The sequence below is a fragment of the Crocodylus siamensis genome, chromosome 12, assembly GCF_052110815.1.
Source record: "Crocodylus siamensis isolate JL-2025a chromosome 12, ASM5211081v1, whole genome shotgun sequence".
NCBI lineage: Eukaryota > Metazoa > Chordata > Crocodylia > Crocodylidae > Crocodylus > Crocodylus siamensis.
In genome coordinates, this window is record NC_143406.1 from 43,672,722 (window position 1) to 43,691,814 (window position 19,093).

Consider the following 19,093-nt stretch of genomic DNA (forward strand, 5'->3'; position numbering starts at 1 on the left):
TAGAGGTGCTTAGAAAACGTGGCCCTGGGAGCCATAAAACTACTGAAGCTTCCACCTGAGCAGAGAAATGGAAAGAAATCTGGGGCAAAAGAAACGAGCAGAATTGTAAAACAATCGATTAATATATTGACTTCCTGCCTCGGATAGTTGCTATTTTTCTGTTTAAACAATTGTCCTTTTAATTGTTTTAGTTAGTGTTTTTATTCTCATTGAAAACGTTTTCAAATCGCCCTTGTCCCGCTTACACGTGGAAGAGGGCAGCCGAAATACCTAACAATAAGTGCATTCAAACCAGTCCAAACAAAGCAGCTCGAAAGAGACAGTTCCCTACAACAGAGCCGATACCGCTGTGTTCCTGATGAAGAGTAGTCCAGACTTTTTCAGGGATGTCAAGTCCCTGTGCTCTTGTGTACATAGGTTCATAGGGCTGGAAGGAACCTCACGAGGTGTAGTCCAGCCCCTTGTTCAAGGCAGGTTCATCCCTGACTAATCCATCCCAGCCAAGTGCCTGTCTAACCTGCTTTTGAAAGCTGCCAAGCATGGAGAATCCACAACTTCTCTAAGGAGCCTTACTCCTTTGCCTGTTTTAGGGTAAATTGGACAGCAGATTAAACACCATCACTGCCTTGCACCATCTTGCCACTCCTGAAGGTAGCCGGATAAAGATTACATCCCATTTTGGGAAGCTTATTGAGCAAGCTTCCTGTGAGCAGGGCCGTCCTCCGGGTACAGCGAATTGGGGCGACTGTCCCAGGCCCCGCGCTTTGGGGGGGTCTCACGAAGCCGGGCAGAGCTGCTGCGGCCCCTTCTGTGGGGCCCGCCTGGTGGCTCCTCCCCATGCCAAGGAAGAAGCATGGAGACCCCCCCACCACCACCACCACCGGGCACGGGGGAGACCCCAGCCTGTGCCCTGCCTTTGCAGGAGTCCCACGGGCCCCATGTGCTGTTAAGGGGGCCCCACACAGGCTGACTTGCCACGGGCCCTGCAGCTCCCTAGGGTCAGCCCTGCCTGCGAGCATCATGTGGGAATGAAGGAACAGATTTTCTTGCATCCTAAGCATGTAGATTAGAGAAGGCTTCTTTTTAATTCTTCATGCTCACATGGGGCTGCATTACACATAAGTGGTGATTACAATACAGGCACTTCGCGCTTGTTAGCTGCGGGTGGGGTGGAGTTTCTGTGCTGCTCAAAATTCAGTCTGCATCCATTTAGCTTCCTCCCTGGAATCTGGTTTTTGATAATTCAGATAACAAAACATTACAAAACTCAGCCTAAGCTTTCTCCTTAGTCTAAACTTTCCCTGCAGTCCTGTGTCTCAGATCTGTCTCCTGTCTAAAACACCCCTCCCCATGTCCCGAAATGTATTTAGGAAATCTCAGTGCTATGCCGAATCAGCAGAAATTGCTGAGAATTTTCCTTAGAGCTACCAACATTTGCTAATGGGTTCGGTGCTGCCATCATGTCACAAGAACCTCCCTCCCAGCATCTGTCTTTTACTTTCATTAATGTATTCGATCTCCATACACTGTAGGTAGGTAAATATTGTCCCCTCTTCACAGATAAGGTAACAGATGCACAGATAGACCTTGCTTAAAATAGCATAGTAAGTCAGTAGCATGGGGGTGTCAGTCATCCAGGCTCCAGTGCTGGCCCCACGTGGGGCTAATCTGAGACATGTTGCCCCTCCCCACCCAGCCACGTGCCAGATCCAGTGCCTGCAGTGCCCACTCTGGCCAGTCCAGGACTGTTCACATGTGCCCACTCTGCTTGGTCTGGGATGCAAGTTGCACATAGCACTCTCTTCAGTCAGTCCAGGTGGGCATCATATGCAGCATGGGGCCTGGACTGAGCATTGAATGCAGTGCAGTCCTGAGCCAGCCAGATCCAGCACCCGCTCTAGCCAGCTCGTGACTGCACTGCATGTGGCACTCAGTCCAGCCAGTCTGGAACCCACACTGCATATTGTGTCCACCCTGGATAGGCTGGAGCAAGTGCTGCATGTGGCTCAAGTCCTGATCCAGCCAGAGCAGGTGCGCAGGGCTGGATCCACAACTTGGCGGGGAAGGAGGCCCAGTGTGGCCCATGAACTGACTTCATGCCATTTTTTCCAGCCCATGGATCAGTCCTGGGCCACTCACCAGGACCAGATGAGTTTGACAGCCCTGCACTAACTGGAAAGGGCAACCTGGTTTCCTGACTGTAAGCATCAAGCGGCGCCTCTTGATCATATGTGGACTGCTTGTTGTGATTCTAAATAAGATGCTCGAAGCAGGGACCCATCTTTTCTATCTCTTCTGCAGACAATACTGTGCATGTATATATTGCAGAATAAACAAAAGCCCCATATTTAACTGTGTTTGTCTATGGGGAAAAAGATACTGGGCATGCCTACAGATGCATTTAAGCATGCCTAAATTCAATGCGCATTAGCGTAATGCTGAGTAAGTGGGTTTAGGCAGGCTTCTGTCTACACATGCAGGTGTTAAAGTGCATTAATGCTGTGTATGGACTGACTTAGGACTAAAGTTAGTCCCAAGTCAGTTGACACACGCAGCACTAATGTGCTTTAGCACATCTACATGTTCATTAATACACTTTAGCACTGAAATTTGATACCTGCATTTGCAGGTGTCAAATTTAGATGAAAATAGTAGGCCTGTGTGAAGCAACTAGTATTCACATTGGATTCTGATTTGGCTGATTCAAGGGACAGTGATTCGATTCGGTGATTCAAATCACTGCCCCAAATCCATCTGGCCGAATTTGATTCGGAGATTCAGCTCCTGCCGAATCTCCTAATTGCCCAGGCCAGGCCCACCCCCGCTACTCTCCCAGCCCAGTAATGGCTGCCCCACCCGCCCCAGCTCCTGGCACTTTGGAAAAGAAAAGGCCCGACTCAGCAGTTGCTGCCAGGTAGGGGGCAGTCCCTGCTGCCCCACTCTGCATGAACCCTCGAACACCCACCCCTGCTCCATCAGCCCCCCTCATGGCTGCCTTGCCCACCGAGATTCTGGCCCTTTAAGAAAAAAAAACCCTGAGAAAAAACCCTGGACTCACTGTTCCTGCTGGCGGGGGGCCATCCCCACTCTGCATGAGTCCCCCAAAGCCCTGAGGCCACAGCAGGAGCAGTAGGTCCCAGGGCTTTTCCTGTTTTGGTTTTTTTTCTTAAAGGGCCAGAGCTGGGGCGGGCGGGGCAGCCATGGGAGGCTGGGACAGTTGGGGGGACGTGGCAGGGGGCTCACGCAGAGCCCCCTATATGGTAGGGGGGCAGTGGGGATCGCCCTCTCCTCCCCCCCGCCTGACAGCTCCCGGTGCATTGGGGCTTTTTTTTTTTAAAGCGCCAGGAGCTGGGGCAGGCGGGGCAGCCGTGGGCAGGGGTTGGGGCAGCAGGCAGAGGATGGGGGCTGGCAGGGGATGAGGGCTGGCAGGGGTCCCCCTGTGGTCCCCTCCCCCAGCCCCACCTCTCCCGCCCCCTACTTACCAGCTCGGAGTCGGCTGCAGCTCCCTGCTGCAGCCACCAGGGACTGCCCGAATCATCAAAGCTCTCTGAATCTTTTCCGAAGATTCAGAGAGATTTGAATTGATTCGGACCTTTTAATTGATCCCCCGATTTGATGCGGATTCAGAGATTCAGCCACCGAATGGGGCCAAATCTCCCCCAAATCGAATCACCTCCCGAAGCTTCACACAGCCCTAGCAAATAATCTAAATTTGCTGTTTTTAATGCACGTTAAGGGCGTGCACGTGTAGATGTTAATTTAGGCTAATGCACATTAAAGCATCACATGTAAACACACCCACTGACTCAATTTTACGTGACCCGATACCAACTGCCAAGATCCTGCCATGTAGATTTGTGCTCCAAGCCCAAAGTATTTCTACACTTCCTTAATGTACATTTCAATTTCTCTAGAACTTCCTGGAGCCCCATCCAATCTAGTGATTTCCAACATCAGTCCTCGTTCTGCCACACTCCAGTTCCGGCCCGGCTACGATGGCAAAACCTCTACCTCTAAGTGGATAGTGGAAGGGCAGGTATGTACCCGACAAAAGTCTGTTGATGACCTTCCACCTCAGTAATAGACCACTCAGGATTTGCACTGTTATGTGGACTGAATTTTTGATCAACTACAGATCATGGGCAAATGACCTGTGGACTAATTACTCTACTTGGGACAGAAAGCAGAGGCTGAAACACAAGAGCATTCAGAAAGAGAAGTGAACAAATCACACTGCTGAGACAGAGGAAGAGAGGGATCTGTGTATATTAACTTCTGTTCACAAGGCAAAAGAGAAAAACAATAAAGGGATCTAGGGAGCAAACTGAAGGTTTTATTATGTGGTTCCAAAGCTATGTACTGTACATAACATATAAACAGAGGTTCCATCCTTTCAATAATTCACACAGGGTTTTGGAAGGGGCTGTTGCGTGTTCAGGGGAATGTAAAAGATAACATAAACTAAACAAAATCACCTTATTTGAAGTCCAGATTTTTCAAAACATTTTAGTTAGGGCAGCCTTATTTCAGTTTCCAAATCAGGTGCAACACCTGTGGTTATTAGCTTATCAGTCACAACAGAAAAGTCCAGGCTGAATTGCCTTCTACAGTATACTCCCCATTGTTCGTGAGATTGAGTATACTTCCGTTATCTCGTAATGAAATATACCAAGGTTCCCCATCCAGGTCTTTAGATATGAGTAGGATGAATTCTCCTCTTCAGTTAGTCTTAAACAGTATCCCTCTTTGTTTCTGTCATTATGCCTAGGAGGAAATATACATTCCTCATTTGTTCTCCTGACGGATGAGTTGTGCGTCTTCCTTTCCACCCACGGATCTTTATAAATAATATAATCTGTTTCAAAGACCAAATGCTGGACTTTTAAATCAGAATCACTGCTGTAGACACGTTGATACAGTTGCTTCACTTGGTAATGATGCTGTCAGGAACAAGTTGGTACATTCTGTACCATTTACATGGACGTGATTGCATACGACAAGTGAAATCCTGGAAGGCAGTGGTTTGGCACCTCCTGAACAGCATCTTTTTTCCCCCCTAAGAGTGTCATATTGATACTGATGGGAGCTTGTTAATCCTGGAACTGCAGGGAATACATGATATCACCAAACTATACCTTCTATAAATACAGACCTGAATGACTTAAACCAGAGGAGGTGCTGGAGTTGAATGAAACATAAGGACTAGAGGATCCACTAAAATGCAGATCAACCAACTGTTGTCCCCCATGGAAGAGGAGCACAGCAAGAGTAACCTCATGCTGCTGTGCAGTTGGGGAAGATTTCCTTTGCCTATGCTCAGAATCCCTCCTCTTGCACCACATTCAACCACTTGCTCTGAGCATTGGAGATGGGGGTGGGGTGCCCATAAAGACTTGAAAACTCTAGGCTCAAGGAGTTAGCCAAAATTCAGTCCCCTAAGGGTCATTCAGGTTAGATGCAGAAATGATGCTCAAGAAGGTGTCTTTGAGGAAACCCTGTTTATTTAAGACTATACAAAGAAATAATGGCCATAAGCTAGCAGATTTAGACTGGACTTTAGGAAGAACTTCTTCACAGAGTGGCCAAGGTCTGGAATAGGCTCCCAAGGGAGGTGGTGCTCTCCCCTACCCTGGGGGTCTTCAAGAGGGGGTTGGAAGGGCATCTGGCTAGGGTCATCTGAACCCAGCACTCTTTCCTGTCTATGCAGGGGGTCGGACTCGATGATCTATTGAGGTCCCTTCTGACCCTAACATCTAGGAATTTATGAAAGTCCTGTGTCCCAGATCACAGCTGGAGAGTTTCTTCACTCACAGCATCAAGCCCCTTTCAACCAACACTCAACCCTAAAGTGCCGTCGTGTTTTATCCATGTGCCACCCACAGTGTTTCTGGGCCCGGGTCCAGTACTTCCTTGCTGCTTTCTTTCTCTGCTTCTGTGGTCCTCTTGGCTCTTTCACAGATGCACAAGTTTTCACAAGCTGATAGCCAACAAAACACCTCCACAAAGATGTGCTTTTCATGTTCTGGACAGAGACACATGCCACTTTTGGGATGAAGGTCACTATTGTGTCAACCATCTGGTTGCCTTAAGGCACTTAACTGTTTCTTATAACTATATTAAAGGAAGAATAGTGATTAAACCCAACCTGTAATGCTGGGGTACTATCAAAAAGCCAACCTAGAAAATTATTTTTCATATTTTTCATCCAACCTCTGATCCACCTTTAGTTTTTGATAGCACTGTATTTATGGACCCAGGCATTTTTAATTCCAGCATTCTATTAAAAAATCCAGCACAGCAAGGGATGTTTTCTGTCTGAGATTTATCATTCAATATTTACCAAAGGAACAGTTTCAGTCACTGGCACATCTGCTGAAAGCTCAGGCTACGCTAGTGCCGTGACATGGAAACAATTGCTGCTTTAAAAATAGAAATCACTACTCCGAGCAAGCCTTTTTCTTTATTAGCTGCCTCTGGCTCTGTATGAGCTGAACACAGCTCCTCCTTGCTTCCCATGTTGTGGTGTTTGACTTTTCAGGGGCTCAGATTTCAGGCAGTGTTTTTCCTCCATCCTCTCTTTGTGAATGCGTATAGACACTGCCAACGGTTTGCAGGTCTGAAGTTTGTCCTATGTTTTACCAGCTCTAGTCAAACTTGGGCATCTGATTTTTGACAAAGCAAAAGGTGCTTTGAAGTGTCGTCGTTTTAACATCTTGAGAACAGTAATATCTGTTGAACCAGAATCGTTGAGTTGCATTCCTCAGAATAAAATTTAAAACTGCTTGATATTTGTTAATGCATCATAGCAATATAGTAGCTGCTGTAGCTGCAAAGGTCTTTACAGTACTGCAAAGCCCCATTGCAAAGGGAATGAATGATTCTGACTGGAGATTGGAGAGCAAGGATTGCACCCATGCCGACATGCGTCAGGAAGTCTTTGACCATGACCCTTTCCAAGGCTGTGGAGCAGCACAGGGAATAGCCTCCATTGGCCAGCAGGTTGAAGAAAACATGCTGTATTTTATAAAGACATAGTATAGCTTGCTTTCTCCCTAGGAAAGCAGGGGAACTAAGTCATAATCACCACATGTGGCAACACCAAATGCACTGTCCCTTCTTGCAGACTTATGGCAAAGCATGCTTAGGACCTTCCTGCAACAGAAATGGGTTTTTTTATTTTTTTCCTATATTGAGGAAATATATTGGTTGAGTCTTACCAGTTCTAGGATGCATTCAGCTCCATGTTGGATGGGTGACATTTTTAATGTCTGAAAGCGCCACGAATTTTTGAGATTCTTGAGAAGCTACTCCTAATTTCTCCCAGTGAATGAGAGAGCAGAATCTGTCCCTTTAATTCTGCTTCCAGCGGGTACTTAGATATTGCATCATAAAACCTCTTTGCATTGTTTTGATCATAAAGATGCCTTATAGACTTCCGGAGAGGTATATTAAAAGATATTTAATACTAAGTTTTCTCCATTCTATACAGGTAGGCCCATAGTACTAAAACAAACTGAATTTCCAAACTTCGGAGTACCCCCCCACCCAAAAAAAAGAGCAGTAGTGCTCTTAAAAGTATGCGTAAAATATCTTTCCTATAAAATATGTGTCATAATCAAAATGGAGAAGGGCGTGGGAGGGCTGTGAAGGTTTTATTGATGCTTTTTTAGAATGACCTGCTCTAACGTTCATGTGGATTTGCCACTCACAAGTAATGCAGTCATCCTGAACTCCTGTCCATAAATCCCTGTATATTACTACACACCATTCTGTGCTCCCAGATATATTCCGTACATCCTACGTAAATCGTATGCACGCTGCAGACTTTTTTGGCAGCCTACAACCAAAAATACATCTTTGGATCCTTGCAGTTGTTCACTGTTATTTCATTTCATAAGCAAGTCTTTCCAGGCTGCAATCCAGTTTCATTGTATTCTCTCCTCTTGAATTTCCTGGATCTCTGGCAAGAGTCATGTGTAAGTGGCACAATCACAAAGGTGTTGTAGCGCGTATTTTGTCCACCACTTCAGAAGTTTCAGGCGCTGATTCTGGAGTTACATTACCATCTGGTGGCATCAATCATGCTGTCATATTGTGGGTAAAAGACTTGCAGCAAGGTATAAAGTCTCTTGGGGAGAAGCGTTGCAGGGTCTCAGAACAGTTGGTGTACATATTACATGTGCTGAAATTTAGAGAGCTCACTTAAAATCTTGTACTGGCTTGAGAGTCGTTTCCTAAATATGCTATGAAGGATATTGGCAAAACTGGAGGAAAAGATTTCTAACCCAGCAGGATCTTTAAAGTGCCATCACTATATTTAGATGCAATAGCTGAGCTTGGAATGAAACGGTAACTTTAAGCGTGGCTTTATCTCATTTCATGGGTTAAGTCAAAGCCTCAATGTCAATGGCACTATTAGGATTCATCCATTGTACAAGGTGCTTTTCTTGATGTTGTTTTCACTTTAGAGCTTGGCAAATAAAGTGCCTGAAACTCAGACAATTTTATGCTTTTGCCAATCTTAAGATCAAAAATGGCTGGATCGATTTAAACACTCTTTTGAAAGGAAAAAAAATGCATCCGGGCTGACAACCTACATACCAAATTTCATCCTCAAGTGTTTTAAAAAGACGGAGTTATAAACCTCTCTAAGGCAAACTCTAGCAGACCCTGAACTACAGCAGAATTAATGCTGGGAGCCACTACATCACATAAAAACACTGTTTTCATTTACAACGGTTAGTACTTGATGACCATTCGCAGGCTTAGAACCATTTCCGCCCTTTGTCATGGTAGTTCTTGTAAAGGGAAGAGGTAAAACACCATCGCTTTTGCCTTCTGCTATTTAATGACCATGTGCTGAAAATATTACTCCAAAGAATTAGAAGTGTGACACCAGCTTGCTCCTCTATAGTGCTTTTCAGGAGGAGCTTTCACAACACTTCATAATGGAGATAAGCATTATTATTGTCTTCATCCTACAGCTTGGGAGACTAAGGCGCAGGGCATGGGAACTATTCTTCATTGTCCGAATTTTGAACCCGCCAGGAAGGCATTATCCTTCTCGTGATAATTCCCTTTGCAGAAGATTTTGGAAAGGGTACAGAGCCATAAACATTTAGCTCATCGGTCAGAATGGACTCGGTGGGTATTGGTAGTGTTCGTCTCCAGCTGGGATTATGGCCCCATTGTTCTGGGCACTATTCCAGTGCAAAGTGTTGAACAGCCCCTGCCTTGAAGAGGTTGCAAGCTTAGAGTAGCAGAGAAGTCTGCAGAGCGCCTTGCAAGCAGATGCTGTTCGCATCCTTTTCCTGACACGGTATCCTCATGTATACACATGTGCATCTGCTGCAAAATAAGCCCTTTCCTGGGGTTGGTCTTTATTGTTATCTGAAAACCCAGCAACAAAACTTTAGCTTTATTCTATTCATAGCTATTCCTAGGGGAGTTTTTTCCCCCCCGCCTCTGCCGTTAGTTCTGTTTGCCTCAGGGAGATCCTTTTATACTCCTCTGTTTGAAGCTGATAGGACCCGTCTGATCTGACATGAGTGTTTCAGCTAATATAACTGCATCTCTGAGCAGGATCCAGAAACCTGAGACCTGGTTACAGACAGCAGAACAGGTCCATGCAAGAGTCAGCCTGATTCCCAAGACTATTGCTAGATACATAAAGAAATTCATATTTGATTAACACTGGCCTCAAAGTCTTTGTACCTGTATCTTGAAGGTCAGAAGATGTATCAAGTAAGTTCCATCTCTGTGTTCATCCACAATGTCCTCATGTGATGCCAGAGATGGGCAGGGGATGGGCAGGTTTCCACAAAAGAGCATTCTTTGAGTCTCCGTTACATGTTTTTCTTGAAGTTTTGCCTAGTGACGCAGGCGTGTTTCTGCAGTAGTTTTGCTTCGGCTTCCCCTCCCATCCCACCTTTTAGCAGGGAATGGGTGTAAAGAGAGGTTAATAATTATTGTCTGCACAGCCATTCTGCGTGTTACCTCCAAGGCCCTGAAGCAGGTAGCATGCCACCTGTTACCCAGCTGGTGTTTGAGTGAGGGATCTTCCTGCGTGCCAGACTTGTCTGGGGCCTGCCTTCTCCTCATTGCCTGCGCCAATCACCTTACCTAATGGAGAGAGCTTTGTTCTGACATGAGCTCTCACTTGGGACAGCCTTTCTGGGGCTCGCCAAGGTCTTAGATGCACAGAAACCTTTACCGTTACCCTATCAGCAAAGTCTCTTAATGTGTCTAGCTTCACAGCCAGCTGGTAAATGCATATCTGCAAACCAGGAAGAGAATTGGACTTTTCTCAAGCTTTATTCAATGTCAACTGTTCCCAGATTCTCAAGGGTCTCTGGGTGGAACCATGTGGTCCTTAATGTGTATTAATGACCTGCCTGCTGCTGCACATCGATTGAAACATGTGGCTGTGGGCATTTTTTGTCCTTTTTTTTTTTGCTATGTAAAAAAAATGTATCTATATATATATAGAGAGAGAGAGAGAGAGAGAAATAATATTTTAAAGGGCCATTATTCTAAAGGGTTTAAAAGATGACTCTAACTTTCCTGCCACTTGCAGAAAGGAATTTTGCTCTCCGGATTTTTACCACGCAATTTGAGGCGATGCAGTTCAGAGCCAGGAGCCAGACATAAAGAACCATTTATTACAAAATTAATCAAAAGCGCCTTTCATCAGAGTATTTGCAGCTTCTGTCATCAAAAAAATTGACCTCCTCCCCACTGTTTTTGTTTTTTTTCTTTCCATCTGACATTTGTTCTGTGGGCTCAGTCAAGGGCCGTTTATATTACGATGCAGATAGGACTCGAGGGATATTTTCCCTGAGTTCCTGGATTTATTTTCAACTACATTTCTTTTGGTATGAAATTATCATTGACATCCATGAGACTGGCCTCAGCTATTTGAAAGTCCTCTCCTCCCTCTATAGTCACATCCCTCCATGAAAACTGTTGTGCACCAAAAAGAGCACAATATCAGTTATCTTCAGAATCAGATACACAACTCATTTCTTCAACTTAATAGTCCCTTAATAATTCTTTCACCCACAGGCACACAAACATACAAACCTGCATTATACCAATTCAGATGCAAACAAGAAACCAAAGCATTTATCAATGAATCAAGCTGCTTCTCCTATTGGAAGAGATTTCAAATACTAAAGAGGATTGTGGTGGGGTCATACATGGGCAGACGTAGGATTTTGAAAAGGGAGGTATACATGGTGTGATACATTCTCACATATAATGCAACACACATTTTTCTCCAGGTAAAAAGAAGCGAAAAGCCGTACTAATAATGCTGAGGACCTAGGGCTTTGTTATTCAGTTGAAGATTGAAGTAAAAACAAATATAACTTTATGGGAATTTGCATTAATTTGCTTTGTCATACACTGTGTATTCACAATTAGGCACAACATAGTAAAAGATGTAGTCTCTTTAGTCCTGTTGGCATTAGAATTAAATGTACATCTCTTCTATACTCGTAAAACAAAATCAAGCCTTCTTGAGCATCTTGGCAGGTCGCCTAATGCTTCACTGAGTTACTGGAATGTCCACACCTGCATGAAAGTTCACCTCGAACAGACTCTGTTACTGTTTTCACAACTAAGTAAATGGTTTTAGCTAGCGTTCAAAGTAGCTTGCAGGGCTGTGAAATAGGACATTGCTTGTGCTTTCAGGATCGCTGCCTTGAGGAGCAACCACTCTCCCTGAACTCCCCTCCCCTTTGGGTCGTGGCTCCTTAGGGCCTTGCCAGCAAGCCTCCTGAGCTTGTCAAAGTCAGCTTTCCTGAAGTCGAGGACTTCTGCTTTGCTGACCGACTTGCCTGCTTTACGGTGGATGGTGAAGGCGATCAGCTCATGGTTGCTGTCTCCCAGCTTCCCTTTGATCATTAGGTCGCTAATTAAGTCATCCCCCATTGCCAGTACCAGGTCGAGCAGCGCTTTGCCTCTCGTCAGTCCATAGACTTCTTGAGTCAGATGGAGCTCATTCACGCACATGAGGAAGCTTTGCGACCATTCGGATGTGGCCGAGTGCTCTTCCCACAAGATGTCAGGGTATACTTCAGTTCCCTATGCCCAGAGATGGCGTATGGAAAGTGATGTTTTACCATCCTAGTATTATTCTGCCCCTACTAGCACTTCCGTAGCTGAGCGGCTGTGCTGAGCTGGCTCTTGGTTATGTACGGTGATTTAATTAATACAAAGCACTGCATGTAGGAGGGCATGATCTCAGTGCAGGACAACCATAAAGGCTAATGATCCTTTGTTCTTTGCCTTCCTTCATTTCTCTCTCTGATTTTGTGGAGACGCATGCTTTGCCTCTTCGTCCAACTAAGTTGATCTGCCTGAAATTTATTATTATCAGCTCTGTTCTCTGGTTCAGCTCTACTACTGGTCAAGACTTCTACATTGTCAGTACTCCTAGGCAGTTCAAACATGATTTAACTTCTCCGTTATGACATTTCTCTTTTCTAGATTCTGCCCCAGAGAATCAGCAGTGAAGTCCTAGCAGACATAAGGAAGCCTGGCAGTGCAGCTGTTTCATATGTATCATTTTTACTGCCGCAATGTATAAAATAAACAGATTGGGGGGAGTTTAAGCTATGAGGCCTTCCACAGCAGTGACGATCAGCATTGCAGATGTGGACATTATGTTATCTGATTCATGCTTGTTTTTGCATTTCTAACACACAGGTTGGTGTTCTTGGAGACGAGGAGGAGTGGGTGAGTTTGTACGAGGTGGAGAATGAGCCTGATGCCCAGATGCTGGAGATACCAAATCTCACTCCTTACACTTATTACAGGTGAGAAAAGCCGGTAGTTAAGTGCTGTCCAAATAGGCTGGTAAGCTGCAGCAAACAGCAGCTCTCCCATTTATAAGCAGCCAGATGCTGTTTTCATCATTAGCAGGGGAAGAGTTTATGCTTTTAAAAAACTTCTGTCTTAAACCTATTTTAATAGCAACTTGCACATGCTGAAATAATTAATCATGCAGCAAAGGAGAGCAAAGCACACCCTGACAGAGCATGAATATATCCTGAGGCTGAGACTTTTGTCTGTGTGGAAAAAAAAGTTGCACCAGTTTAGCTAGAATCAATAGCAATTGATTTTAGTTAAATTGCTGCGAACGCATAATGTCAACATATTTAGATCGCTCTAAGCAGACTTTTATCAGCTTATCTTGATTTGGTAACCTAAATAGGCTTAAGCCTTTGCTTACAGGAGTTTTCCAAATTATAGGCAAACTGATATGTGCAAGCTTTAAATTGATCTAAGTGCATCCACCTTAGGGTCTGCACCACTTCAACTCTATTGATTTCTTTTAATCAATTTAATTAAGCTGGTGCAATTTTCTAGTGTAGATGAGGTCTCATAATGGGGATGCTCAATCCTAAGGCAAACAACTTGCATGCAATGACCTACCCATATAAAAACCTTAGTAGGCAAGGACTTCCAGCAGCAAGAGTAGTTGCAACAAGCACCGGCTGTTATCGTGCAACTGGGAGGCCTAATGGTCAGTTCAACAGGGTATTGTGAGTAGATAAGCAACAAGATAAAAGCAAAGTAATAAGCTTATTGCTTAAAAATAATTCAGTATCTGTACACAAACCTTCCTGACTTCAGACAAGACCTCCTAACTTGCCCTCTTCAAGAGAAGGCATTACCTGTTAGTTTTATAGAGCTGTGAAGATGCTCTCAGGAAGCTCTGTCAAGATTGGGGAAAACGGAAGGGAGAGATTTGTAATTTGGCAAGTTTAGGCCATGTATTTTTCCGGCTGTTGTACTCAGAGGACAGAACCCTTTCGCTGCAGAGAAGAGCTCTTTAGTTGAAGAGACCTTGTAACAAATTTATTGAAGGATTAAGTAGCAACAAGTCAAAAACCAGATGTTAGAGGGAAAGTGTAACTTGCTCTGTTTGGCTTCAGTGCATATTTAACACCAGTAGAAATTGCATATTCAGCAGGTGATGGGGAATGTAGCCAGAAAAAACAACTAACAAGCAAATATAAGACAAACTGGGGAGCTGTTTTATTTTGCCCTTTTCCATTTATTGCGTTTCCTGCTACATCGCTGTTCTCCTTCCTTCAAGTGTTACACTCATTTTACACATCCCTTGAATACTAAATTGGTCCAGGCTATACAACTTGGCACTGGTACCCTCTCTACTTCTAGCTATTCTTCATACAAATAACTTGCTCCCTCCCCATCCTCCCAGCCTTCCCACCCCCGCCAAAAAAAAACAACACCACCTCACTCCTAAATTTGGTCCATTATATTTTCTTTTTGCAGGAAGTTGGAAAAGGTTTTTTTGTCTTCCTTCCAATGCTGAACAAAAACAGATTTCAACCCCCCACAAATTGCTGTGCAGTGGAATTACATTCCAATCAGCGCTAGTTATTAACTCACCAAAGAGATAAATCATGAGTGGTAATTATCAGTTAGACTGCATCTTTATCGTTTGAGCTTCTTTTCTACACTTTGTACCAATGTTTAAGCGTGAAATCAGGGAGGGTGTTTCTTTAATGCATTCCCGTTATACACTTCCTAAAGAGATCAGAGTGGAGAGATAAACGGTGCTGTGTACGCCGTTGTAACCTTTTCCCAAACTCAGCCGCTAGCACCAGAATTCGAGCGTTCGATATGAACAAGTTGGGCTCATCCAGACAAGCGTGCACATGCCTCTTGCCCCGTCTCAAACCCCTTTGAGGCGGGGCAAGAGGCACATGCAGAAATGCAAAAATGTTAGCAGCGTGGGGAGAAAATTAGGCCCCTGGGTATCCAGGGGTCAAACAAAAACCCAGGGGAAAAAACTGGGTCAGGATATGATCCCAGACCGCACCCTAAGGCAGCCAGAGGCTCAGTCCTCCAGAGACCCAGAGTGCCAGAATGCCTCTATGATTGGCCCTTTCCCCCGTCCTGAAGCATGCTGGCTGCAGGGACCCAAACCCGGCTTTTGCCAAGTAAGCAGAGGGTGTGGGGGTGGGAGGAGGGGAGAGGGGACCTTGGGAGGCTGGAAACAGCAGGGGAATGAGCAGGGGGATGGAGACAGCCCCGGAGACATTCCTCTGCTGTCCCCTGCTCTCTGAAGGCTGGAAGCAGCAGGAGAATGTCTCCGTGGCTGTCTCCAGTCCCCTACTTCTTCCCCTGCTTGTCTCTAGCCTCGGGGGAGCAGGGGGCTGGAGACAGCAAGGGAATGTCTCCGGAGCTGTCTCCAGCCTCCTGCTCCTTGCCCTGCTTGTCTCCAGCCTCAGGAGAGCAGGGGACATCGGGGAAATGCCTCCGGGGCTATCTCCATCCCCTTGGTCTTTCCCCTGCTTGTCTCCAGCCTTGGGGGAGCAGGGGGCTGGAGACAGCAGGGGAATGTCTCTAGGGGCAGTCTCAGCCTCCTGCTTTTTCCCGAGGCTGGAGACAATCAGGAGAAGGAGCAGGGGGCTGGAGACAAGCCCCTGGAGATAAGCTGGAGACTTCCCTTGCTCTCTCCAGCATCATGCTCGTTTTCTGCTACTGCCAACAAGTGTGGGTGGGGGCTGGGAGAGCAAGCGGGGAGCTGGGGAATGAATGGAGGGTAGAGAGAATGAACAGTGGGGGGAATGAACAGGGGGTAGGGGGAATGAGTGGGGAGCAGGGGCAATGAACTGTGTATGGGGGAATAAATGAGGAGCAGGGGAATGAATGGGGATTTGGAGGAACCAATGGTGGTGGGGGGAATGAGCCTCCTGTTCATTCTTTTATTCTCTCCAGCTTCCTGCTTATTCTCCTACTCATCTCCAACCTCCAGAGTCTGGAGAAGAGCAGGGGAATGAGCAGGGGGCTGGAGACCAGGGTGGGGGAGGGAGCTGTCACCCCTGGGGGCCTGGGACTCTGTAGGCAGGGTAGTCTATGTGTTTTGGGGGGGCTCTGCTCTGTGGGGGGCAGGGGACCATTGGCGCTATGTAGGGGGTGCACATGCGCTCCCTGAGCATGGCGGTGCACCCCCTCAAAAAAGGTGCCACTGACACTGTCGATGGTGCCTGTAGGTGGTTGCTGCTTGCCACCCCCCTCCCCCACCTGCTGCCAGTGGTGTCTGTGGGCAGTCAGCGATCGTCGCTGGCCACCGCTGTCACTGCCGGTGGTGTCTGTGGGTGCTCGCCACTCCCCACTCCTCCCCCCGCTGCTGACAGTGCTGACGGCATCTGCAGAAGGTCTCTGCTTACCACTGCCACCACATGCCAGGGGCATGCAGCGTTCACGCAGGGGACCCACCCCTCCTAAGCAGCCCCCACACCCACAGTCCCCCCACACGTACCCACACAGTGACTCACATACCCCCCACATCTCTCCACACCCACCCACATCCCCACCCCTTCCCACCTCCTCCTGCAAACCCCACATCCTCCCATCACACACACCCATGTGATAAGGAAACCCAAAAGCAAACATTAAAACATATGGATATTTAGGGTTTATTTTACTGTGACGCTAGAGACACTGATAAGCTTCCAAATTTCTTTAACATTGTAAATATAACAAAACATCGCCCATCTGATCAGTCCCTCTTTCTCTCTCTCTTTTGTTCTAATTGTGGAAGAATGTGGATTTTGGGGTATTTTAAAAAGTGAATTTGGGATGCTGCTTCAGCAGTCTAGCTGACACAAGGGGCTAGTGTCCCTAGATACCAATTGCCTAGGCCCCAGAAACTCCTTAGATCATGTAACCCTAAGCTGCTGGCCAAGACAGGTTTTTGTACTGCTGGGGCCAGCACAGGTGCTGGCCCTGGGCTCTAGCTCCCCCTGGCTGCAGATCTGGGAGGAGCCAGACAGGGTTATTTTGCCCCAAGTGGCACAATCTTCTCCACAACAAAGTGCATGTCTGGGCACATGTGCTGAGGCAAAAAGCCCCGGCTCAGATTTTCACTGCTTCTGTTTGAGCTGCTGCAAGTGCACATGCTGGCATGTATGGACACGCCTGTTGAGTTGCTACATGCTAACATCAAATATTTGAAACTGGAAATGCCTCCTATGTTTGTAACAGGTATGTGTGCCTGAAGTCTACAGCAAGTCTCAACTTCCTTGCGATTTTCTTATGAAACTGCAAAAGGCTTTTTCTAAGTCTTTCATTACCCTATAGGGACTGCTGCTGTGGAGGAGATCATTGGAAACAAACCAAATAGTTTTTAAGATGTGCAGCCGCATTACATTACATAATCATTCTTGTTGAGGAAGGGAGGGAAGGCAGTCCACCGGGATAAATCAGCCTTCTTTGAATTGACCATTGAGAGGAAGTATTGTTATTTGATATGTTTTTGACATTTGCAGGGAAGCTAGATAGCCAGGTATTGACATTCTTCGCAACACATTCAGACAGGGTGGTGCGAGCTCTCAAAGTGACATCACTTAGTGCTAGCGTAACCTCCTCCAATTTGGCATAATTAACATAAACTCATCATATTGCCATGCCTGGGTTTCTAATAAAGAAGCTAAATTGGTCTGATTTATGCATTTGTGCACCTATGAGACTCTTGCCATCATTGTAGCAGTGGAGAAAAGGATGACTACGATGACCCCTGCACCCAGTGACTGGTGGTGGAGTACCTGGGAGACTGCACTGTTTTTTTATGCTTTTAGGTTCCGGATGAGACAGGTGAATGTTGTTGGCCAAAGCCCATTCAGCCAACCATCTCGTGTCATCCAGACACTGCAGGCCCCGCCAGATGTTGCACCAGGGAGTGTTACTGTGCGCACTGCCAGTGAAACTAGCTTGTGGATCCGCTGGGTGGTGAGTTGATATAAACTGGAGACTCTGCGAGAGACACTGATACCTGACTTGCCTCTTTCTTCCCAGAGGATAAGTCCAAAGTTCATGAGTGACTTTTCTAAGCATTTATCCTAAAGAGCATCAGCAAAAAATACTCTCCCTAAATTGCCATGAACGCAAGGCTTCTCTAAATGCCAATCACATACTTTACTTTCCCCACTGATATTGCTACCTTAGAGAAAGATTGTATATAGAAAGGGCTGAAGACATTTGCATCATGGCATTTGAGGCTCTCAAATTCCTCCATTTGGCTCAATGCACAGAGACAACATGCAATATATGAGATAACTTGCCATTTCTTAGTACTAAATTTTTCATTGTGTTCAGGTACGTCACGTCACTAAAGCGTGTGAACAGGCCATTGCTACTTGCAGATGCTGAAGTAAGTGGCATCTGAGTTAGGAAGGAGCCAGAGACGATCATAGGAAGACAAGTTGATCATAAGATGGCAAAGGGAAGGTGAAATATATTGTTTGTGGGGGAAAAAGCCCACACTACTGATAAACTGTTAAGGAACTAAAATTGTAAACGCTGTTCTAGTTACACTGGTACGTGAGATGGTGCCTCTCATTTCCAGTTTAACTGAGAGAAGAGTTTTTCCATATATCATGTACATCTCCTGTGTGGAGATTGTATCCGTGTGAATAGATTTCAGACTGTGTGAGATAAATTGTAGATCCAGGTGATTGATAGCGGAGATATTGATAAATAAATTCAGCATGCATCTTCGACTGCCCGAGTTGCCCATAAAACTGTCTCACTTGTATTTTTAGTATTCCGACTCCCTTTGGGTAGGTGCCTTTATATCACCAGTCCCAAAATGTTTCTTCTTCTGCCTCAACAATCTTGATTTTTTTCCCCCAGGTGACCTTGCTGTGAAGTTGGGAATTGGGCAAGGGCTGTCTCTGCTTTTCTGTATATAAACATATGAGAGCTTCAGAATATATAATCTTGCAGGCCCAGGGGTGGGAGTTGTAGTCCGTGGAAAGAAGAGACTCCAGATTCCCAGTGGGAGCCACCCCTCACTTGTAGTCCCCCCAGGAGTCATCACATCGCACTTATGAATGTGCCTTTAGCATGCATAGAAAAACTATGGCATCTTCAGTTAATATGACCCGTCCTACTTGCTCATGGTTTCACCATATACGAGTAATGTCGCATGTCACGTCTTCAGCCAGGCTCTATGGAACCACATACGTTATAGCAAAACTAGTTCAAGAATATTTCAGAGACTTTTAAAACTTCTTCTAAGCCCGTATTTTATATCCAGCCCTTGCAAAGC

General features: G+C 45.8%; 1 protein-coding gene across 2 annotated transcripts in view; it reads left to right on the forward strand.

The window, feature by feature from the left end:
- SDK1 (sidekick cell adhesion molecule 1) overlaps positions 1–19,093 on the forward strand; it is a 671,164-nt gene that overhangs the window by 548,841 nt on the left and 103,230 nt on the right. For both annotated transcript variants that reach the window (XM_090023696.1, XM_090023697.1), the window contains exons 22-24: positions 3,915–4,036; positions 12,712–12,821; positions 17,622–17,772. In XM_090023696.1, coding sequence (XP_089879822.1) covers positions 3,915–4,036; positions 12,712–12,821; positions 17,622–17,772 — 383 coding nt within the window. The remainder of the gene's footprint in view (positions 1–3,914; positions 4,037–12,711; positions 12,822–17,621; positions 17,773–19,093) is intronic.